The sequence below is a fragment of the Colossoma macropomum genome, unplaced genomic scaffold, assembly GCF_904425465.1.
Source record: "Colossoma macropomum unplaced genomic scaffold, Colossoma_macropomum, whole genome shotgun sequence".
NCBI lineage: Eukaryota > Metazoa > Chordata > Actinopteri > Characiformes > Serrasalmidae > Colossoma > Colossoma macropomum.
In genome coordinates, this window is record NW_023494809.1 from 5,547,834 (window position 1) to 5,565,767 (window position 17,934).

Consider the following 17,934-nt stretch of genomic DNA (forward strand, 5'->3'; position numbering starts at 1 on the left):
ATTGGCTGCCATTTATTCTTCACCACCGTAGCACTTCTGTCCAAACTACTCTCTAAAGGTCATTCTAGAGTGTCTACAGAGTGAAGCACGGCGCTGAGGTGCATCATTGCCTGAGGGAGAGACTTTTATTGTGTTCTTTATTGCCAACTACCTGAACTCTCACACAGTCTGGACATTAAGGATGGCTTTAGATGCTGATGATTGCCATCCCCCACCACGATAATTGGGTTAGAGGAGGCTTGTTGGGAGACAGATTGCAGTAGCATCTCTCTATTATTGTGGGTTTTCAGAGATAAAGTCATGCTCACTCTGCCTTATTGCACTCATTAGATTGTCCTATTTCCCACCTGCAAAACTATAATTACAAAGGCTTTGTGTTCAGAAGTGCTTCCTGTCCAGAAGCATAAAGGATTTGCTAGACAAGCCTATTTGGTAAAAGCTAGTGAGCAAGCTAGTTAGCTAGACTGATTATCTTAGTATTTTCTCCCATTGTAAAAATATACACTGGTTGCAGATGGAACTTGGAGGATTTACTAGCCAGGTCTGTGTGGTTAACGCAGTGTTAGCAAGCTAGATTGATTCATTTAGGTATTTTTCTACTGTAAACATGTACAGAATGAACATCCCTGCTGAAAAGACCAGCAGACACCAGCATGAATTCCATCCTGGTCTAAGCTGGTTTATGCTGGTTTGTGCTGGTCTGGTGCTGGTTTAGTTGGTCACCCAGTATGGTCAACATACCAGCAACACAACTCTCCATTTTTGTCGTTTTTTCAGTTTTTCACATAATTTGAAAATGCCTGGTCTTTTACATTGTGTGTAAATGTCATGATGAATGGACCAAAAGAAACGGCCCAAAATTACTTGGGGAAACGTCTGGTTCCATTGACTTACAGTAAAAGTAAAGTATGTTTTTTCCTTCTCCTGTAAAGTATTTGGTAAAGGCACCATTAATGTTAGCTAGTTAGCTATTTAGCTAGACTGATTTATTTTGGTATGTTCCTAAAATTGTCCCCCCACTGGCAAAATGTATGTAACTGCCATTTTTATTTTAACATTTTTCCCCATTGTTAAAATTACCTAGCTAGTTAGGTAGTCTGCTAATGTTAGCTAGTTAGCAGGCCTGATTATTTTAGTGTTTTCTCCCATAGTAAAAACAATACAATGGTTACAGTGGAACATGGAGGATTTGCTAGCCAAGCCGGTTTGGTTAAACCACTGTTCGCTAGCTAGATTGATTTATTTAGGTATTTTCCTAAAAATCCCCACTGAATGAAAACAGTAGTTACAGATGGAAACATCCCTGCTGAAAAGACCAGCAGACACCAGTGTGAATTCCATCCTGGTCTAAGCTTGTTTTTGCTGGTTTACGCTGGTCTGGTGCTGGTTTAGTTGGTCAACCAGCATGGTCAGCGTACCAGCATCCGAAACACAACATATCACTGCTGTCGGAACAAAACCTCATATCTCCATTTTGGTCGTTTTTCAGTTTTTGACATAATTTGAAAATGCCTTTCACCTTTTACACTGTGTGTAAATTTAATGATGAATGGACCAAAAGAAACGACCAAAATTACTTGGAAAAATGTCTGGTTCCATTGATTCCAAGATAAATTTGTTTTTTTTCCTTCTCCTGTAAAGTTGTCGTTTTGGAGGTGCAAGGTTTTGTTCCAACAACAGCGAAATGCAGGTTTTGCTGGTGACTATGCTGGCTTTTCTTGAGGGGATAGAAGATTTCCTAGCCAAGCTTATTCGGTAATTGCACCGCCAATGATTTTTTTTGGTATGTTCCTAAAATTGTCCTTCATTGTAAAAATGTATGTAATGCCAACAGATGGAAATGTGGAGGATTTTCAAGCGCTGCTAGAAACGAATGCACCCCTAACATTAGCTAGTTAGCTAGCTTGACCTATTTTGGTATCTTCTTAACATTTTCCCCCATTGTTAAAATTAACAGCAGTTACTGATGGAAACACACAAGCTTTTCCAGCCAAGACTACTTGGAAAATGCACTGCTAATATTAGCTAGTTAGCAAAAACGGTCCCTCATTGCGAAAATGTACACAATGCAAACAATGGTTACAGATTCTCTAGCCAAGCCTAGCTGGTAAAGATACCACTAACAATAGCTAGTTAGCTAGCCAGTGCTAGCTAGTTTGGGATCTATTTCCCCTCATTGTTAAAATGTACATAATGCAATCAGCGCTTAAATATGGAAACAGAAGATTTTCTAGCCGAGACTGTTTGGTAAGCTCACTGCTAATGTTAGCTATTTGGCTAGCCTGATTTATTTAGGTATTTTTCCTAAAATGTGCCCCCCACAGAAAAACTACACGGGCCTCATTCGCCAACCCTTCTTAAGTAGAAACAACTTCTTAAACCCACTTCTGCAGACGAAGATTCTGTCATTCACCAGTGTCTCTTATGTGGGATTTGTTCTTAGGTAAGAACAGAATCTGCACACTCAAGAGCACAAAGGTGAGAACAGTTCTGCGCTTTAAGAACACGTCATGAATCTGGCGTAACTTTGGTATTTTCCTAACATTTCCTCACATTAATAAAACGTACAAAATGCAAACAGAAATCTCAGACGTACGTAAATGTCTGTGGCGTAATTCGTGGCTTCTAAAACTAGAAAAATTAAGGATTATCTACGTTCACCCACTCAGGTCAATCTTTCCTCCAGCATAATGAAAGGTCAGGATTCAGAACTGTACAGTTTCCACGTGTGATATTTACAGTAATTCTGATGCTACATGAAGGCAGCATCAGCTACACTGGACTCTGCCTGAGGTTTCAGTGAATTGTGAATCGGCCTGGTCCACCAGTTCACAGGGGGATTCTTCTCCAAAGCCTAGCGGACCGGACCATCTTAACACTCTCTGCTTGAATTATTCACACGCGGCACTGGATCTACTGTACGCATGACATGCTGGCCCCTGACATGGGGGCTGGAGGAGTGTCAGATTTTGGAGAGCATCTCTCCAGCTCCTCTGTCTCACACATGCTTTACTGCTTCAGGGAGTTTTGCTCAAATTTTTTAATGTACTATTCTGTCTATTCTGTTTTTTTCACACATTTATCTAGTTTTTTATTTTACTTTATTTGGTCTAATGACCTGTTTCACGGAGGAGGTGTATTTGTGTGAATTTCATGGCGTACCAAAACCAATTAGTGCATGTTACAATAATAGTTTGACGAAAAATGGACTTGCTTATGTGGTTTCGGAAAATGCAGACTTCAAAAAAGCTTCTACTGCTGATTTATCTACACAGCTTTTTGCCCATTTTTACACTTGGACCTCAGTAGATTACTGATTAAAAATGGGCAAAAAGCTGTGTAGATAAATCAGCAGTAGAAGCTTTTTTGAAGTCTGCATTTTCCGAAACCACATAAGCAAGTCCATTTTTAATCATTAGCCCTTTTCACACTCGGACCTCAGTAGGTTACTGACATACCTTTACTTTTACCTTTGTTTTGGTTTTATGTGCTTTGTACTTCCTTTTAGTTATTTGTTTTATTAATTTTAAGCCACTTTTTTGTTTTTCACTCTTGAGCACTTTTTATTTTTCCTTTTGATTTTCTTTGCTTTTATTTTATTTATGTAAAGCACAAAGTGCCTCGTTCACAAATTGTTCTCAAGAAGAAATTTCTTCTTAAAACCCACTTTTCACAAAGTTTTTAAAAATGCTCAGATGAGGTTTTACACGCCCGTTTACAGCCCTATAATTTAGCCCTGGAATAAAACAGTCTGTTTTCCCTTTTTTGAACGGCTCAGTAATATTGATGAGCTCTGCTCTGATTGGCTGGTTTACAGTGAGGCACTGTGACGGCTCACACAGAAACAACATGTCAAAATAGACACAGGCGGGAAAATAAAATGAACCTCTGTGTAAAAAAGTTGGTCCTCATGCTGTTATCCAGCTGTGCCAGTCACTTGGAGCTTGCAGAGCAAACTAACAACTTTGAATGAAAGTTCCTCCTTAATTAAAGTGAATTGAGGATCCTGTTAAAGATGTGGGAGTTGAAGTCGGCCTCCTGTTCACCAGCTTGTTTTGCGAAATAATGATACCGCAGTTACATTCTGGCGTCTGTACAAGGTGTAGCATTTAAGGTGAAATGACGTTAGATTAAGAAGCTGGTGAATAGGAAGAACTTCAGTCTTGTTTAATAGTGAACGTCAGTCTGCTGACAGTTTGGTTCCTCGGGAAGGGAATGAAAAGTGCTAACATCCCTTCACAGCCTGGAGCTACATTTCTGCACACAGTCTGCCTTTTTTCATTGCTGCTCCAAACTCTTTAGAATTCTCTTCATAATCATGAATCTTTGGAGCTCTTCTTGAATCCCAGCACCTCCGTCACCCTGGATTTGACGACTGTAAATGCGACCACTGAAAGATGGTAGATTGCTCTCAGTTCTCTACACAAAAGATGGTTCTTTAGAGGGTTCTTTAGTTAAGAAAATGGCTCTGTATAGAACCATGAACACTCAAAGAACCCTCTGCATGATTCAAAGTTTTTTTGCATCATGAAAGCGTTCTTCAGATTGATCAGAATGCGCTGTAGATGGTTCTATATAGCACCCAGAAGGGTTCTTCTATGGTGGATGTCAAGCTTGCAACAATAAGCTTTTGTGTCTGTTGCACATTCATGCCCATTCTCCATCAGTCTGAAGAACCCTTTCATGATTCAAAGAACTCTTTAGTCATGCAGAGGGTTCTTGTGCTCATGGTTCTATATAGAACCATTTTCTTAACCATAGAACCGTTTAAGCACCATCCTTTTTAAGGGTGTGCTAAAAATGATCTCATGTGATGCTCTTTAGTGAGCGCGCTCCTCATGCTGGAGCTGACATAGTGCAGGACCGTCTCCCTGAGCTTTTCTCCAGAGAGATCAGCCGTCATCCCCTCGCGGCCCCCGGCTCACAGCTGCGATCCAATCTCCTCCAACAAGCGGCAAGCGGCGCGGCGGGCCAGGTCAGATTAAAACGATTTGTCACTGCTGCGAGAAACAGGGGAGATGAAACCTGAGGATGGGCTGGAATTGACTTCTGCTCCAGTGGATGTTTGATAATTAGCTGGTCCACAGAGAGAGCCCAGTTGCCCTGATTGGGCAGTACATTTTTATGGGGATGTTTTTTTTTGTGCGTGAGATGGAGTGGGTTTTTTCTCTTTATATATATACTGGGTGTGGGTACTACACTCATCTACTTGGTATCCCCAGTGGCAGACCCCAATTACAACACCCATCACAGAAGGAGAGACATTCCAGGGTTTCCCCAAACCAGCCTGAGAGCACAGACGGCCTCCACGCTTTACACATCCTACAATTTCTTGTAGTTTATTTTTCCACTTTTTCGTTTGTGTACTTTTATACACCAAAAACAAACATTGTTCATTTTCCAACCTCTCTTTGTTTTTTAGAATTAAACAGGTGGTTTCTATGTGCACCCTTAAGGCTGATAAACACCAATCAGGCAGAACATTATGACCACCTCCTTGTTTCTACACTCATTGTCCATTTTATCAGCTCCACTTACTATATAGGTGCACTTTGTAGTTCTACAGTTACAGACTGTAGTCCATCTGTTTCTCTGATACTTTGTTAGCCCCCTTTTACCCTGTTCTTCAGTGGTCAGGACCCCCATGGACCCTCACAGAGCAGGTACTATTTGGGTGGTGGATCATTCTCAGCACTGCAGTAACACTGACGTGGTGGTGGTGTGTTAGTGTGTGTTGTGCTGGTACGAGTGGATCAGACACAGCAGTGCTGCTGTATAAATGTAAATGTGTTGGTTAGTGACATCACAAAAACAATGAATTAAAACTTGGGTGTTTTTTGTAGCTTAGTTCCCACACATGGACTGTATGGGCTGTGGAGTGAATAATACTTTTTGATACCATTTTTATGTGATTTTTATTTGAAGGCCCTTTTGACTGATATATGCACTGTTCCCATTAGCTGTGAGACTGTCCTGCATCCTTTTATCTCTTTTAGTTCTCACCAACAAGTAAAAGCCAGTCTGAGATTTACTCTTGTCCGGTCTCTCACTCGGTCACTCTCTCTTTTCCTCTTCCTCGGTCTCTTTGCAGCCTCTGCCATGATGTCTGTGCTGGGAATATCAAGCTTATATCTAGCTGAGTTGTTGGTCTGTGACGTGGTGCCGTAAAGCGTTACGCAGTTCTGGCAAGAGGTTCTTGTGCTTCTCCTCAAAAGTTACATAGTGCTATAGCAGGCTATGGCAACGAGATGCCATTCTGACTATTATAAGACAGTGTAGAATCAAAATGATTTTAAAGCTGTTATTTTAAGGTAAAATTGTTGCATAATGTTGCTTTAATCAATTAATTTATTATGTGATTCATACCCTTGAAGATGAATGGAATCGGGGTGATTCAGTGGAACATGCAGAAAACAACAACATCATAAGGTTTTCTCTCTCTCTCTCTCTCTCTCTCTCTCTCTCTTGTTCTCTCTCTCGTTTAGGACAGTGATCTAGAAGCCATGGTGAGACACATGGAGAATGTTCTGGATGAGAAATACAGCAGTGAGTACAGAACACCCACATACTGTCATTCCTGTCATACAGTACCATACGGTACGGAAAAGTTTCCTGCCAGAGATGCGAGAAAAGTGGCTATAGCTGAGCTACAGCTTAAAGCAGAGCAAAGTAGGTCTGTGTTTTCGTTTATATTTTTTAGTCTATACTAGCACATTATACTACAGTTAGTTCCGGCCACGCAAGCTGATTGAGAAGCGTTCTAACCGTGCTGTTATTTCACCATAACATCACAGCTTTTTCACAAACACTCTACCACTCCGCTGAGACGCCATTGCTAAGCAACGACTTTGACAGCTGTAGGAGACGCTCAAGAACATTTGAACGTTTTTACTTCTTACTTCGCCACAAACAGAAAATGGACACTTTTAAGATCACGTTTGACCGACAGACGATTTGGACCGACTCTGAAGATGAGACAACACTAAATTCCCAAACTGTCAGTTTGTCTGTGGGCGGAGCTCGTTACTCTGACGTAGCAACAAGCTGCTCGTTAAGGAACTATAATTTGGTGAAGGAACTGCAAACATTAAACCATATTAAACGCCACGTTCACGGCCCAGTTTATTAATTTATTACTTTATTTATTTAACTGTAGTATTAAAGCAATAGAACCCTCGAGGAGTGTGTTATCGCCAATAACATCACGGCTGTGATGATCTACGGCGACCAAATCACAGCCATGAGGTTATTTTGGGATAACACACTCCCTCTAGTGATCCACTGCTTAATTAGCACATATTAAAACATAATTTCAGCCAAGATGGTAAAACGTTACTTCAATAAAATGGACATAAATGTGGCCTTCAAGGTGGTTTGATTTTTGTTGAAAGAATAAAATGGCTCTTCTTAACATTTGGGTTGCTGACCCCTGGCCTAGATGGACAGTTCTGCTTCATCCTCTCATTGAAGTTGTTAATAAAGAGCAGCCTTAACACAAAGGGAAGGTGGGGCCCTTGCGTAATTTGCGGGGCCCTATGCAACGCAGCGAGCATATAGGCTTGACCGGCTCTGAATTTAATCCTCTGAATACATTTACACATGAGGTCAAGAGGTCAGCAGATATATAGATGCACATACACACCTCACTTTCTTTACTGTTCACACAAGAGGTCAGTGGACATATATGTGCACACACGCACACTCTCGAGAAACAATGAGTCTGGATGACCACAGACGCTCCTCCGGAAATGAATGATAAAGCATTCCTTATAATCTTTCTCTCTCTCTCTCTCTCTCTCTCTCTCTCCTCTCTCTCTCTCTCTCTCTGTGTGATAATGAGCGTCTTCCCCATTGGAGTGAGTAACGAGGCAGTCTGCCTGTTCTTCTCTTCCTCCAAGCCACTCAGACATTTACATTGATTGGGTCATTCATGTGGAGCTATTTACGGGTTCTGGTCAGATCAAGTGCCTCTCCTGCACTTCCTCCAGGACAAAGCTGCAATCAGTGTTTCCGTCCTGCTCCCCGTTTCCGTCCTGACTGATGTTACCTCTTCAGGTTTCAGCGGCTTTTTTTGAATCTCCTGTTCGGCTCTAATCGCTGCCCTTTACTGTAACTTATAGACTTTTTGAGAGTTTTTGAGTGGTGGTTGAAAATGTCCATCATGCAACCGTCTCAAGTACAGTTAGCAAACAAAAAAAAGATAGAAAAATATTTGCCAATGAAAAAAGCAAAAGCTGTGTTTATAAATAAAAAAAAATATTGTTTTCATAAAGTAACCCGTAAATGATTTACAGCTTGTATAAGAAAAGCACTGACCAATAGAATGAGACGCTCTGCAGCAGCCTCACATGAGCCTAAGGTCACCAAGCCCAATGCTAAGCGTGGGCTAGAGGGGTATAAAGCCCCTCAGCATCGAAACAGCAGCGGAAATCTTCCCAGAAGATTAACACCCTATTAACACCGTTCATTTTTGGGTTCGTCAGCTCTTCAAGGGTTCTTTAGAAAAAAAAGTGTTCTATATAGAACCATGAACACTCAAAGGACCCTGTGCATCATTAAAGGATTCTTCAGATTGATGGAGAATGTGCTGTAGATGGTTCTATGTAGTACCCAAAGGGTTTTTCTATTGTTACAAGCTTAGCATGCTGCATAGAACCCTTTTCAAAAAGGTTTCATATAGAACCATCTACAGCACATTCTGAAGAACCTTTTCATAATGCAAAGAAACCTTTAATCATGCAAAGAGTTCTTTAAGTGTTCTATAGAGAACCATTTTATTTATTAAAGAACTCTTGAAGAACCATCATTTTAAGAGTGTACATCAGCTGCTGGCTGAACCAGGAAATAACAGGACCCAGTAATTTGCAGAGAGGATACAAATAATGATTTCAGCGCTTCTGTTGATTTTAGCTGCGATTGGTTATTGATCGCAAGCAGCTACAATATTAGCTTATGCCTTGAAATTTGCTCTGTGTGTGTACATTGTGCGTGTGTGTGTGTGTGTGTGTGTGTGTGTGTGTGTGTTCGTGCGTGCGTGTGTGTGTGTGTGTGTGTGTGTGTGTCTGTTCGTGTGTGTGTGTGTGTGTGTGTCTCTCTCTCAGATACACAGAAACAGATGGAGAATATGCTGGTGATATTTTCAGTTCTCAGTTTTTTCTGTCGCTCATATTTAATTACAGGGAACTGCTTTAATATCAACACTGTTACTGTAATATAATGTCAGGTATTAAAGCACCTCAGTGCCTCAGTAATCTCCTCCTTACGGACGCAGCACACCTCTCCGCATGGAGCGGTCAGTGAGAGCATTAAAGTGAAAGTTTAAACAGAAAATCAGTTTCAGTTTCTGAGTTGAGTCCAAGACTCAAAAAGAGAACCTTCATAAGAGCATGAGGAAGAACCACTGAGAGGAACCGAGGCTCAAAAAGAGAACCTTCCTAAAAGCATGAGGAAGAACCACTGAGAGGAACCGAGGCTCAAAAAGAGAACCTCCCTAAAAGCATAAGCAAGAACCACCGAGAGGAACTGAGGCTCAACAAGAGAACCTCCCTAAAAGCATAAGCAAGAACCACCAAGAGGAACTGAGACTCAAAAAGAGAACCTTCCTAAGAGCATGAGCAAGAACCACTGAGAGGAACCGAGGCTCAAAAAGAGAACCTTCCTAAAAGCATGAGGAAGAACCACTGAGAGGAACTGTGACTCAAAAGAGAACCTTCACAAGATCATGAGGAAGAACCACTGAGAGGAACCAAGACTCAAAAACAGAACCTTCCTAAATGCATGATGAAAACCACTGAGAGGAACCGAGACTCAAAAAGAGAACCTTGGTAGGAGCATGAGGAAGAACCACTGAGAGGAACCAAGGCTCAAAAAGAGAACCTTCCTAAGATCATGAGGAAGAACCACTGAGAGGAACCGAGGCTTAAAAATAAAACCTCCCTAAGAGCATGAGGAAAACCACTGAGCAGAACCGTGAGTCAAAAAGAGAACCTTTCTAAGATCATTAAAAAGAACCATGGAGAGGAACTGAGACTCAAAAAGAGAACCTCCCTAAGTGCGTGAGGCAGAACCGCTGAGAGGTACCTCAGATGTATCGATCGATGCAGTCTGGTTTGGTTTCTGACATTTAGCTTCTTTAGTTTAGCACTGCAGCTACGAGGCTAATACCACTAAGCAGAACCGAGACTCAAAGAGAACCTTGGTATGAGTGTGGAGAAGAACCACTGAGAGGAACCGTGACTCAAAGAGAACCTTGGTATGAGTGTGAGGAAGAACCACTGAGAGGAACCGTGACTCAAAGAGAACCTTCCTAAGAGCATGAAGAAGAACCACTGAGAGGAACCGTGACTCAAAGAGAACCTTGGTATGAGTGTGAGGAAGAACCACTAAGCGGAACCTAGACTCAAAGAGAACCTCCCGAAGAACCACTGGGAGATCACACAGAGAGAGTGTAGTTATGATCCAGAGCTGCAGTTTAGAGACACAGTAACTAAAAGCTGCCTGTAAAAAAGCACACAGAGAAGATTATGAGAGATTAATAAATGAGAATAATAAATAAAAAGACATAATAATAAAAGAAATAATGATAAAATGTAACTTAATGAAAAAAACGTGTTCTTTTCAAAAGCGCTGAGTGTGTCAGGCCTTATGAGATATTCTAAAATACACAATGAAGGGATTTGATGTGGGATGTGATGTAATCCCTCATTCTGGATCATGTCAGGCAGCATCGCTCTGACTCTGTAATAGAGCTTTTGGGTGGCTCAGATAAGACAACATTACAGGAATCCAGTCTAACAGACAAAAGGCATGGAGACGTTTCTCTGTCAGATATTAAAGGAACGTCTTAGACTTCAGGGACACGACAGAGGGATAGCAGGACTTTCTACAGACCGCACTGATGTGCTTCTTAAGGAAGTAACCTGCTCGGCTTAAAATGCTGAGTTCATTAAAACTAACCTAGTACTGCAGTCAAACTAGTTCTCTTAGCATGAGGAAGAACCACTGAGAGGAACTGTGACTCAAAAATAGAACCTCCATAAGAGCATGAGGAAGAACCACTGAGAGGAACTGTGACTCAAAAAGAGAACGTCCCTAAGAGCATGAGGAAGAACCACTGAGAGGAACCGAGACTCAAAAAGAGAACGTCCCTGAGAGCATGAGGAAGAACCATTGAGAGGAACCGAGACTCAAAAAGAGGACTTTCCTCAGAACATGAGGAAGAACCACTGAGAGGAACTGAGACTCAAAAATAGAACCTCCCTAAAAACATTTGCCTATTCAGCCTACAGCAGTTTAGCCCCGCCCACTCACACTGCATTTATATGGAGTTTTATCCTGGACTGCTTTTTCGACGAGGCACAATGCAGGACAGCCAATCAAGACAAAAGAAATGTACATATTTGAATCTTAAAGAATCAGTGAGATAAACAGCCTGTTTGGTTGTAAAGGATAAAGAGAGGTTGAAAAATGGCCTCATAAAAGACTGAACAAATAAAGATAAACGAATAGAAGGCCACCTTTTTTCGAACAGCCCTTATTAGATGATCTTTATTGTTTAAATTATTAACAGGCTGTTTGTGATTCTCAACAGTCTCATGCTGTGTTCACATGTTTGCAATAGGCCAGGAGTCACAACCCAAATGTTGAAGAGCCATTTGGTCTTTTTTTCAGTATAAATCAAACCACCTTGGGAGCCACAATATTTTATGTCCATTTTACCATCTTGGCTGTAAATCTGTCTCAGTACATGCTGATGTACTAGAATAGGCTAAAAAATATAAATGAAAACTCAGACTTACTTTGCTCTGCTTTAAGCTTTCAGCTCAGCTAAAGCTGCTTTTCTCGCATCTCCAGCAGGAAACTTTTCCTCAAAACTAGAACAGTTTCTTGTAAAATGTCTCTCAACAGTCAAGTTTTTACGAGGCTGAAGTCGCTTCTCATTCGCCAGCTTCTTGTTTGAATTTTCCTGTTCCACCTTAAATGGCACCTGATGTGCCACAATGTAACTAATGCACCATTTAAGGTGGAACAGGAAAATTCGGACAAGAGTCATATTTTCATTAAAACACAAAAAGGTTTACTAAATTGCAGAAAATATATGTTTTGGTAGTGACTGTTCTAAATGTTCCACACTGATTTTCAGACTTTGGGACACATTAACTTCAAAACAATGGGATCTAACTGCTCAGCATGTGGCCACGAGGAAATGCAAACGTTTTGTGTTTCGGGAATGACATGAAAATATGGAGCAGCGCTTTTTTTTATTAATTAAAAAAATTATGGAGCCCCACTGCTGACATCCCATGTAAATAAAAATAATGCGTGGCCATGACTTATTAACATGTGGAAACAAGATCGTAATGCGTAGCCACAACTTAGTAGGGCGTGGGAATGAGATAATTAAGTCGTGGCCATGACTTAGTAAGGCACGGGAATGAGATCATGCAATCCCCTGAGCCGACAGTACATGACTGAAGTGCCCTTGAGCAAGACACCTAACCCCCAACTGCTCCTCGGGCGCCGGATAGGGCTGCCCACCGCTTTGGGCAAGTGTGCTCACTGCCCCCTAGTGTGTGTGTTCACTAGTGTGTATGTGGGTTAAATGTACGGATGGGTTAAATGTGAAGGTGAAATTTCCCCATCATGGGACTAATAAGGGTCACTTAATCTTAATCTTCCCACGCCTTACTAAATTGTGGACACGCATTACAATCTCAATCCCATGCCTTACTAAGTTGTGGCCACGACTTAATTATCTTGTTCCCATATCTTACGCATTATTTTTATTTATACACCAGTCACCAGTGGGGTTCTGTAAAAGTTTAACTCATGATAAATCTAAATCTTCCAGCTTCACTTTAAAATAAATCAAAACAGTGTTTTAAAAAATAAAAAAAAATACAAAAAATTAAAATTTTGGCAGTAAAGAGTGTAAAGAGTGATGATTTGTCCATATTTAGCTTATTAATATCTCTATAAATAGTTTTAATGTGTACAGATTTTCTAGCACCAGTGCTGCCTCCTCAAAAAGTTCACATCCAGCCCTGCTGCACATGATTGCAGTGTCCTTGGCACCACTCTCCAGGAGCAACCACACACACACACACACACACACACACACACACACACACACACACACACTGGCTGTGGTCTGGGCGAGTGAACCGTAACGCACACGTCGGCGTGCCTGACAGCTCAGAGAGGCTCTTTTTTCTGCATGAGCACCTGTGGCAGAGCTACTCTCTCTCATGTCTGCCTTCCCTCAGCACTGGCCTACATAACACACCCCACACAAACAAACTCCACAGCAAACTTTCAGAGAGCCACTGCGCTCAGACGACTAAAGGAGCAAAACAAGAGGCAAAAAACTAAAGAAGAAACTTCAGCTCTGCAGATCTCTCTGCTCACAGCCTCAAAGCTCCGGCACAAAACTAAAGAAGCACAATTCAGCACTAAACAGGGCTAAACAAGACGCCTGCTCATCCAGCGTTGTCCCTGTTTATAGATGACAGTGTGTTGTACAGTGTTAGAAACCACAGAATCAAGTCTATTAGAGATCACTTTAAGAAGAACACCACTAATATTTTGACATGTCTGCATAATTAAATGGTTGAGATGTAAACAGAGTCGTTCAGAGTGGTTTGGTGTGAAACGCTCTGTTCTAGAGAAACTTACAGAGTCAGAACTGTTCACAGTGGTGGTGATAGGAACCAGACGTCCACCTCTAAAAGCTCCCTCACAGAAAGTTACTACAGTAGTTATGAATGGTTATGAATTCACTGCTGATGTCTGAGACATTGAGTGTGTTTGCATGCACTTAATAATCTGATAACTGCAGAAAATCAGATTTTGTCAGCAATTCCGATCAACACGTTTAAATGCACTTGGGTAATCAGATAATGGGGAAACTCCAGGTCTACATGAGTCAGACAGTGATCAGATTTGCTTTACAACCAGCCAATAGACTCACAGAAGAAGACGTGACATAAACGTAATGTAAAACTCAAACTTCATGCTTTTTTAGAAAACATTGCGCCACTTTACCTGAAAATATGAACAAACATCATCTAGAAGATGAAGAATATTTAAATCCCTCATTTCATCAAGCATGTATTTGGTTTCAGAGTCACCCCCAAAGTGTTTTGCTGCGTCTCGCGGCGACGCTGCTCGCTTATTTCTGGTACCACTGTCTGAAATCTGAAAGAAATCAGAGTAAGAGTTCACATGCACTGAGAAATCTGATTACTGAGCTAAAACCTCTTTATCAGATTTCTTAATCAGAATTTCTAGATCGGAGTATGGTGTCTATGACCATTTGAACGATCAGACAACTGCAGAAATCCCTACTAAATTATGATTGGATTATTGAGTGCATGTAAAGGCACTCGCTGTTTTAAAACAATTTTGAGAATGTTTAGGCCTAAAACATTTTTTTGGCAGAGAGGTACATGCAGGGCGCTGTGAGGCAAAATAGTCCCCAAAGAAAACTGATTATTTCAGATTTTCCACTATTTTCCATCATCAACATTCCATATAAACTCAGAAGACTCGTGTAGGTTCACTGGTGGTTCTGGATAGTAAATAAAATGTCTATATCTGTGTTGTAGTCATGGCGACCCCTGGTTCCTATCACCACCACTATAAAGAAATCTGAACCATTTTCACACCAAACCACTCTGAATCACTCTTAATGTATCGTCAGGTGGAAACTACAATAAATTTCCGCTTTAATATACTAAACTCATAACTTCCCAATATCTTCCAGTTATACAGTGCAATACAGAGCTTTCTCTCAAACACACTGGAGATGAATTCTCTGACAGACTCCGCTCGGTGTGCATCATCCCGCGGCGTCGTTTGTTTATGGCGTTTTATGCGTCCTGTCTGTTGTTTCTTCGGACTCAGCGCTGGGTTATAATGGAGGTTTCTCTGTGATGTATTAGATCAATACTGAGATTCAGCGCTGCTGATGAACTCCCAGCGCTCTCACAGCTTAAAGCAATACTTCACCTAAACATGAGGCTGTGAATGAATGAAAGGTAGCTGGAACATAACGGCCTGATTTTGTGCTTATAATGCTAAACATTAGATTTCATGTATTATTACTGCCACTCGCCAGGCTTATTATATCCTAAGGCTGTAACATGTACTTGTACATGCAAAGCAATGCAAACTAAGCTGTTCTTTAAAGGTTCATATCAGGTTCATAACTGAATTTTCCTCACATTTTAAAGGTTAAATTTTAAAAATGAATGGAGTAAGTAGGTCCTCATGAGTGAAATGAAGTAACACAAGTGTGCATGTGTGTTTAAGTAGGGGAAGCAGAGAGTAGTGACCCTCAGTCTGGTCTGCAAAGCATGTCCAGTATCAACACTGCAATGGCTGAGAGCAGAATACAACACATCAGAGAGTGAGTGACCAACTAATACACACACACACACGCAAACACACACACACACGCAAACACACACACACGGACTTGACTTGGTAACAACTACTAAAAGTCTTGGTCTTTACTCGGACTCGGCTACTTAAAAATGTTGGTTTTGACTCAGACTTGAATACTAAAAATCTTGGTCTTGACTCAGACTTGAATACTAAAAATCTTGGTCTCGACTCAGACTCAACTACTAAAAGTTGTGGTCTTGACTCAGACTCGACTACTAAAAGTCTTGGTTTTGACTCTGACTCAACTAGTAAAAATCTTGGTCTTGACTCAGACTTGACTACTAAAAATATTGGTCTTGACTCAGACTTGACTACTAAAAATCTTGGTCTCCACTTGGACTTGACTACTAAAAGTCATTGTCTTGACTCGGACTTGACTACTAAAAGTCATTGTCTTGACTCGGACTTGACTAGTAAAAGTCGTGGTCTTGACTCGGACTCGACGATTAAAAGTCTTGGTCTTGACTCTGACTTGACTACTAAAAATCTTGGTCTTGACTCAGACTTGACTACTAAAAGTCTTGGTCTCAACTTGGACTCGACTACTAAAAGTCTTGGTCTTGACTCAGACTTGACTACTAAAAGTCGTGGTCTTGACTCAGACTTGACTACTAAAAGTCGTGGTCTTGACTCAGACTCGACTACTAAAAGTCTTGGTCTTGACTCAGACTTGACTACTAAAAGTCTTGGTCTCAACTTGGACTCGACAACTAAAAGTCTTCGTCTTGACTCAGACTCGACTACTAAAAGTCGTGATCTTGACTCGGACTCGACTACTAAAAGTCTTGGTCTTGACTCGGACTCAATGTGTCCCGATCTCGGTCTTGACTCGGATTCAGACCTAGCGATCTTGACTGCAACACTACTTATATACACAAAAACTCCCACTTCTCAGGCACATTTGATGCCGATTTGTAAATATTCAAACTGCTTTTTCTGCCTGTCCTGTTCCTCTCTGTGTGTTTCTGGTGTAGTTTCTCTTCTCCGGGCTGAATTCCTCCTTCAAGACAGACTCTCACTCCTGACATCACTCAGTGTTCTCCTCTCTGAATGTGTCGGTGTGCTTTGTAAGCTAAACTCTGCTGTACTGGATACATCATTTCAGCATAAATCTAGTTTAAGTGCTTGCTTTTCCCTACATCAACCATATAGAAAAGCAGATGGGTTTGCTGTAAAAGCCTTTAAACTCCTCCACGCTGCGAGAGTCCTGAATGCATTAGCACGTCCCCAGGCGTATGACTGCACCGTACAGCTAATTCTGCTCTGCTTCTGAGATTTTCAGATTTCAGTTTCTTCCCCAGAGCTGTTCCTGTTGCTCTGTGGCTCAGAGCCGTGTTCTGTATCAGCATGACTCAGCTCGCTGAGGTTTGGGCCTACCTGGCTAACCGGGTAAGACCTCATCGGAGGCCATCTGAGCACGTCTTTATAGTCAGGAATGAATGGAAGGACAGATGTTTGTGTGGTTAACATGTTTAATCCAGAATCGTAGTACAAAAAACAGGCAAGGGTCCACACACGGGCGAACCGGGCTATGCAGGCTAAGTTAAATCAGAATGAGAGAACACAAGCTAGAGGTCACTACACGAAAGAGAAAACATGGTCAAAAAGAGGTCAGACTAGAATCGAGAATGAGAAAACGAGCAAGAAGACAAAACCGGGAAGTCAAACACAGAAATAAAGGCTCGGTGATGCACAGCAGGCTGATACTATACTTCACACTGAGGCTACAGACACAGACAGGTTATATAGGCACTAGAACAGGTGTCAACAATCAATAATCAGGTGAATGGAGTGTGGAAAGGTGGATGGTTGAGAGTCCGTGGTCCGTGTGATCCCCCAGAGGATTCTGGGAGTTGGAGTGAACAGAGTGAGGAGGGTTAGTCTCTGCTAAGCTGGCAGGAGGCGTGACAGTTTGTTTATTGGTTTATTTTTGCATTTGTAAAAACATCCCATCCCCACAGATTATTCACTGATTACTATAAATGATTCTGAAACTATTGTGAATTATTCAGTAACCACTACTGATTGCCCACTAATTACTATGAATTCTTTGGTATCTACATTGAATTATTCAGTATCTGGCATGAATTATTCAGTATCTACTATGAATTATTCAGAATCTCCTTTGAATTATTCAGTATCTACTATGAATTATTCAGTATCTACTATGAATTATTCAGTATCTGTTATGAATTTTTCAGTATCTGCTATGAATTATTCAGTATCTGTTGTGAATTATTCAGTATCTACTATGATTTTTCAGTATCTACTATAAATTATTCAGTATCTACTATGAATTATTCAGAATCTCCTTTGAATTATTCAGTATCTGCTATGAATTATTCATTATCTACTGTGAATTATTCAGTAACTACTATGAATTTAGTATCCACTATGAATTTTTCAGTATCTATTATGAATTACTGAGTATCTACTTTGAATTATTCAGTATTTAGTGAGTGATTTAGTGAGTGATTAGGAATTTAT

At 41.0% G+C, this 17,934-nt stretch overlaps 1 protein-coding gene across 1 annotated transcript in view; it reads left to right on the top strand.

The window, feature by feature from the left end:
* Nucleotides 1–15,413, top strand: part of nek11 (NIMA-related kinase 11) — a 110,466-nt gene extending 95,053 nt beyond the window's left edge. Inside the window, exons 14-15 of the mRNA XM_036558919.1 lie at nucleotides 6,486–6,546; nucleotides 15,316–15,413. Coding sequence (XP_036414812.1) covers nucleotides 6,486–6,546; nucleotides 15,316–15,413 — 159 coding nt within the window. The remainder of the gene's footprint in view (nucleotides 1–6,485; nucleotides 6,547–15,315) is intronic.
* Nucleotides 15,414–17,934: the final 2,521 nt, after the last annotated feature.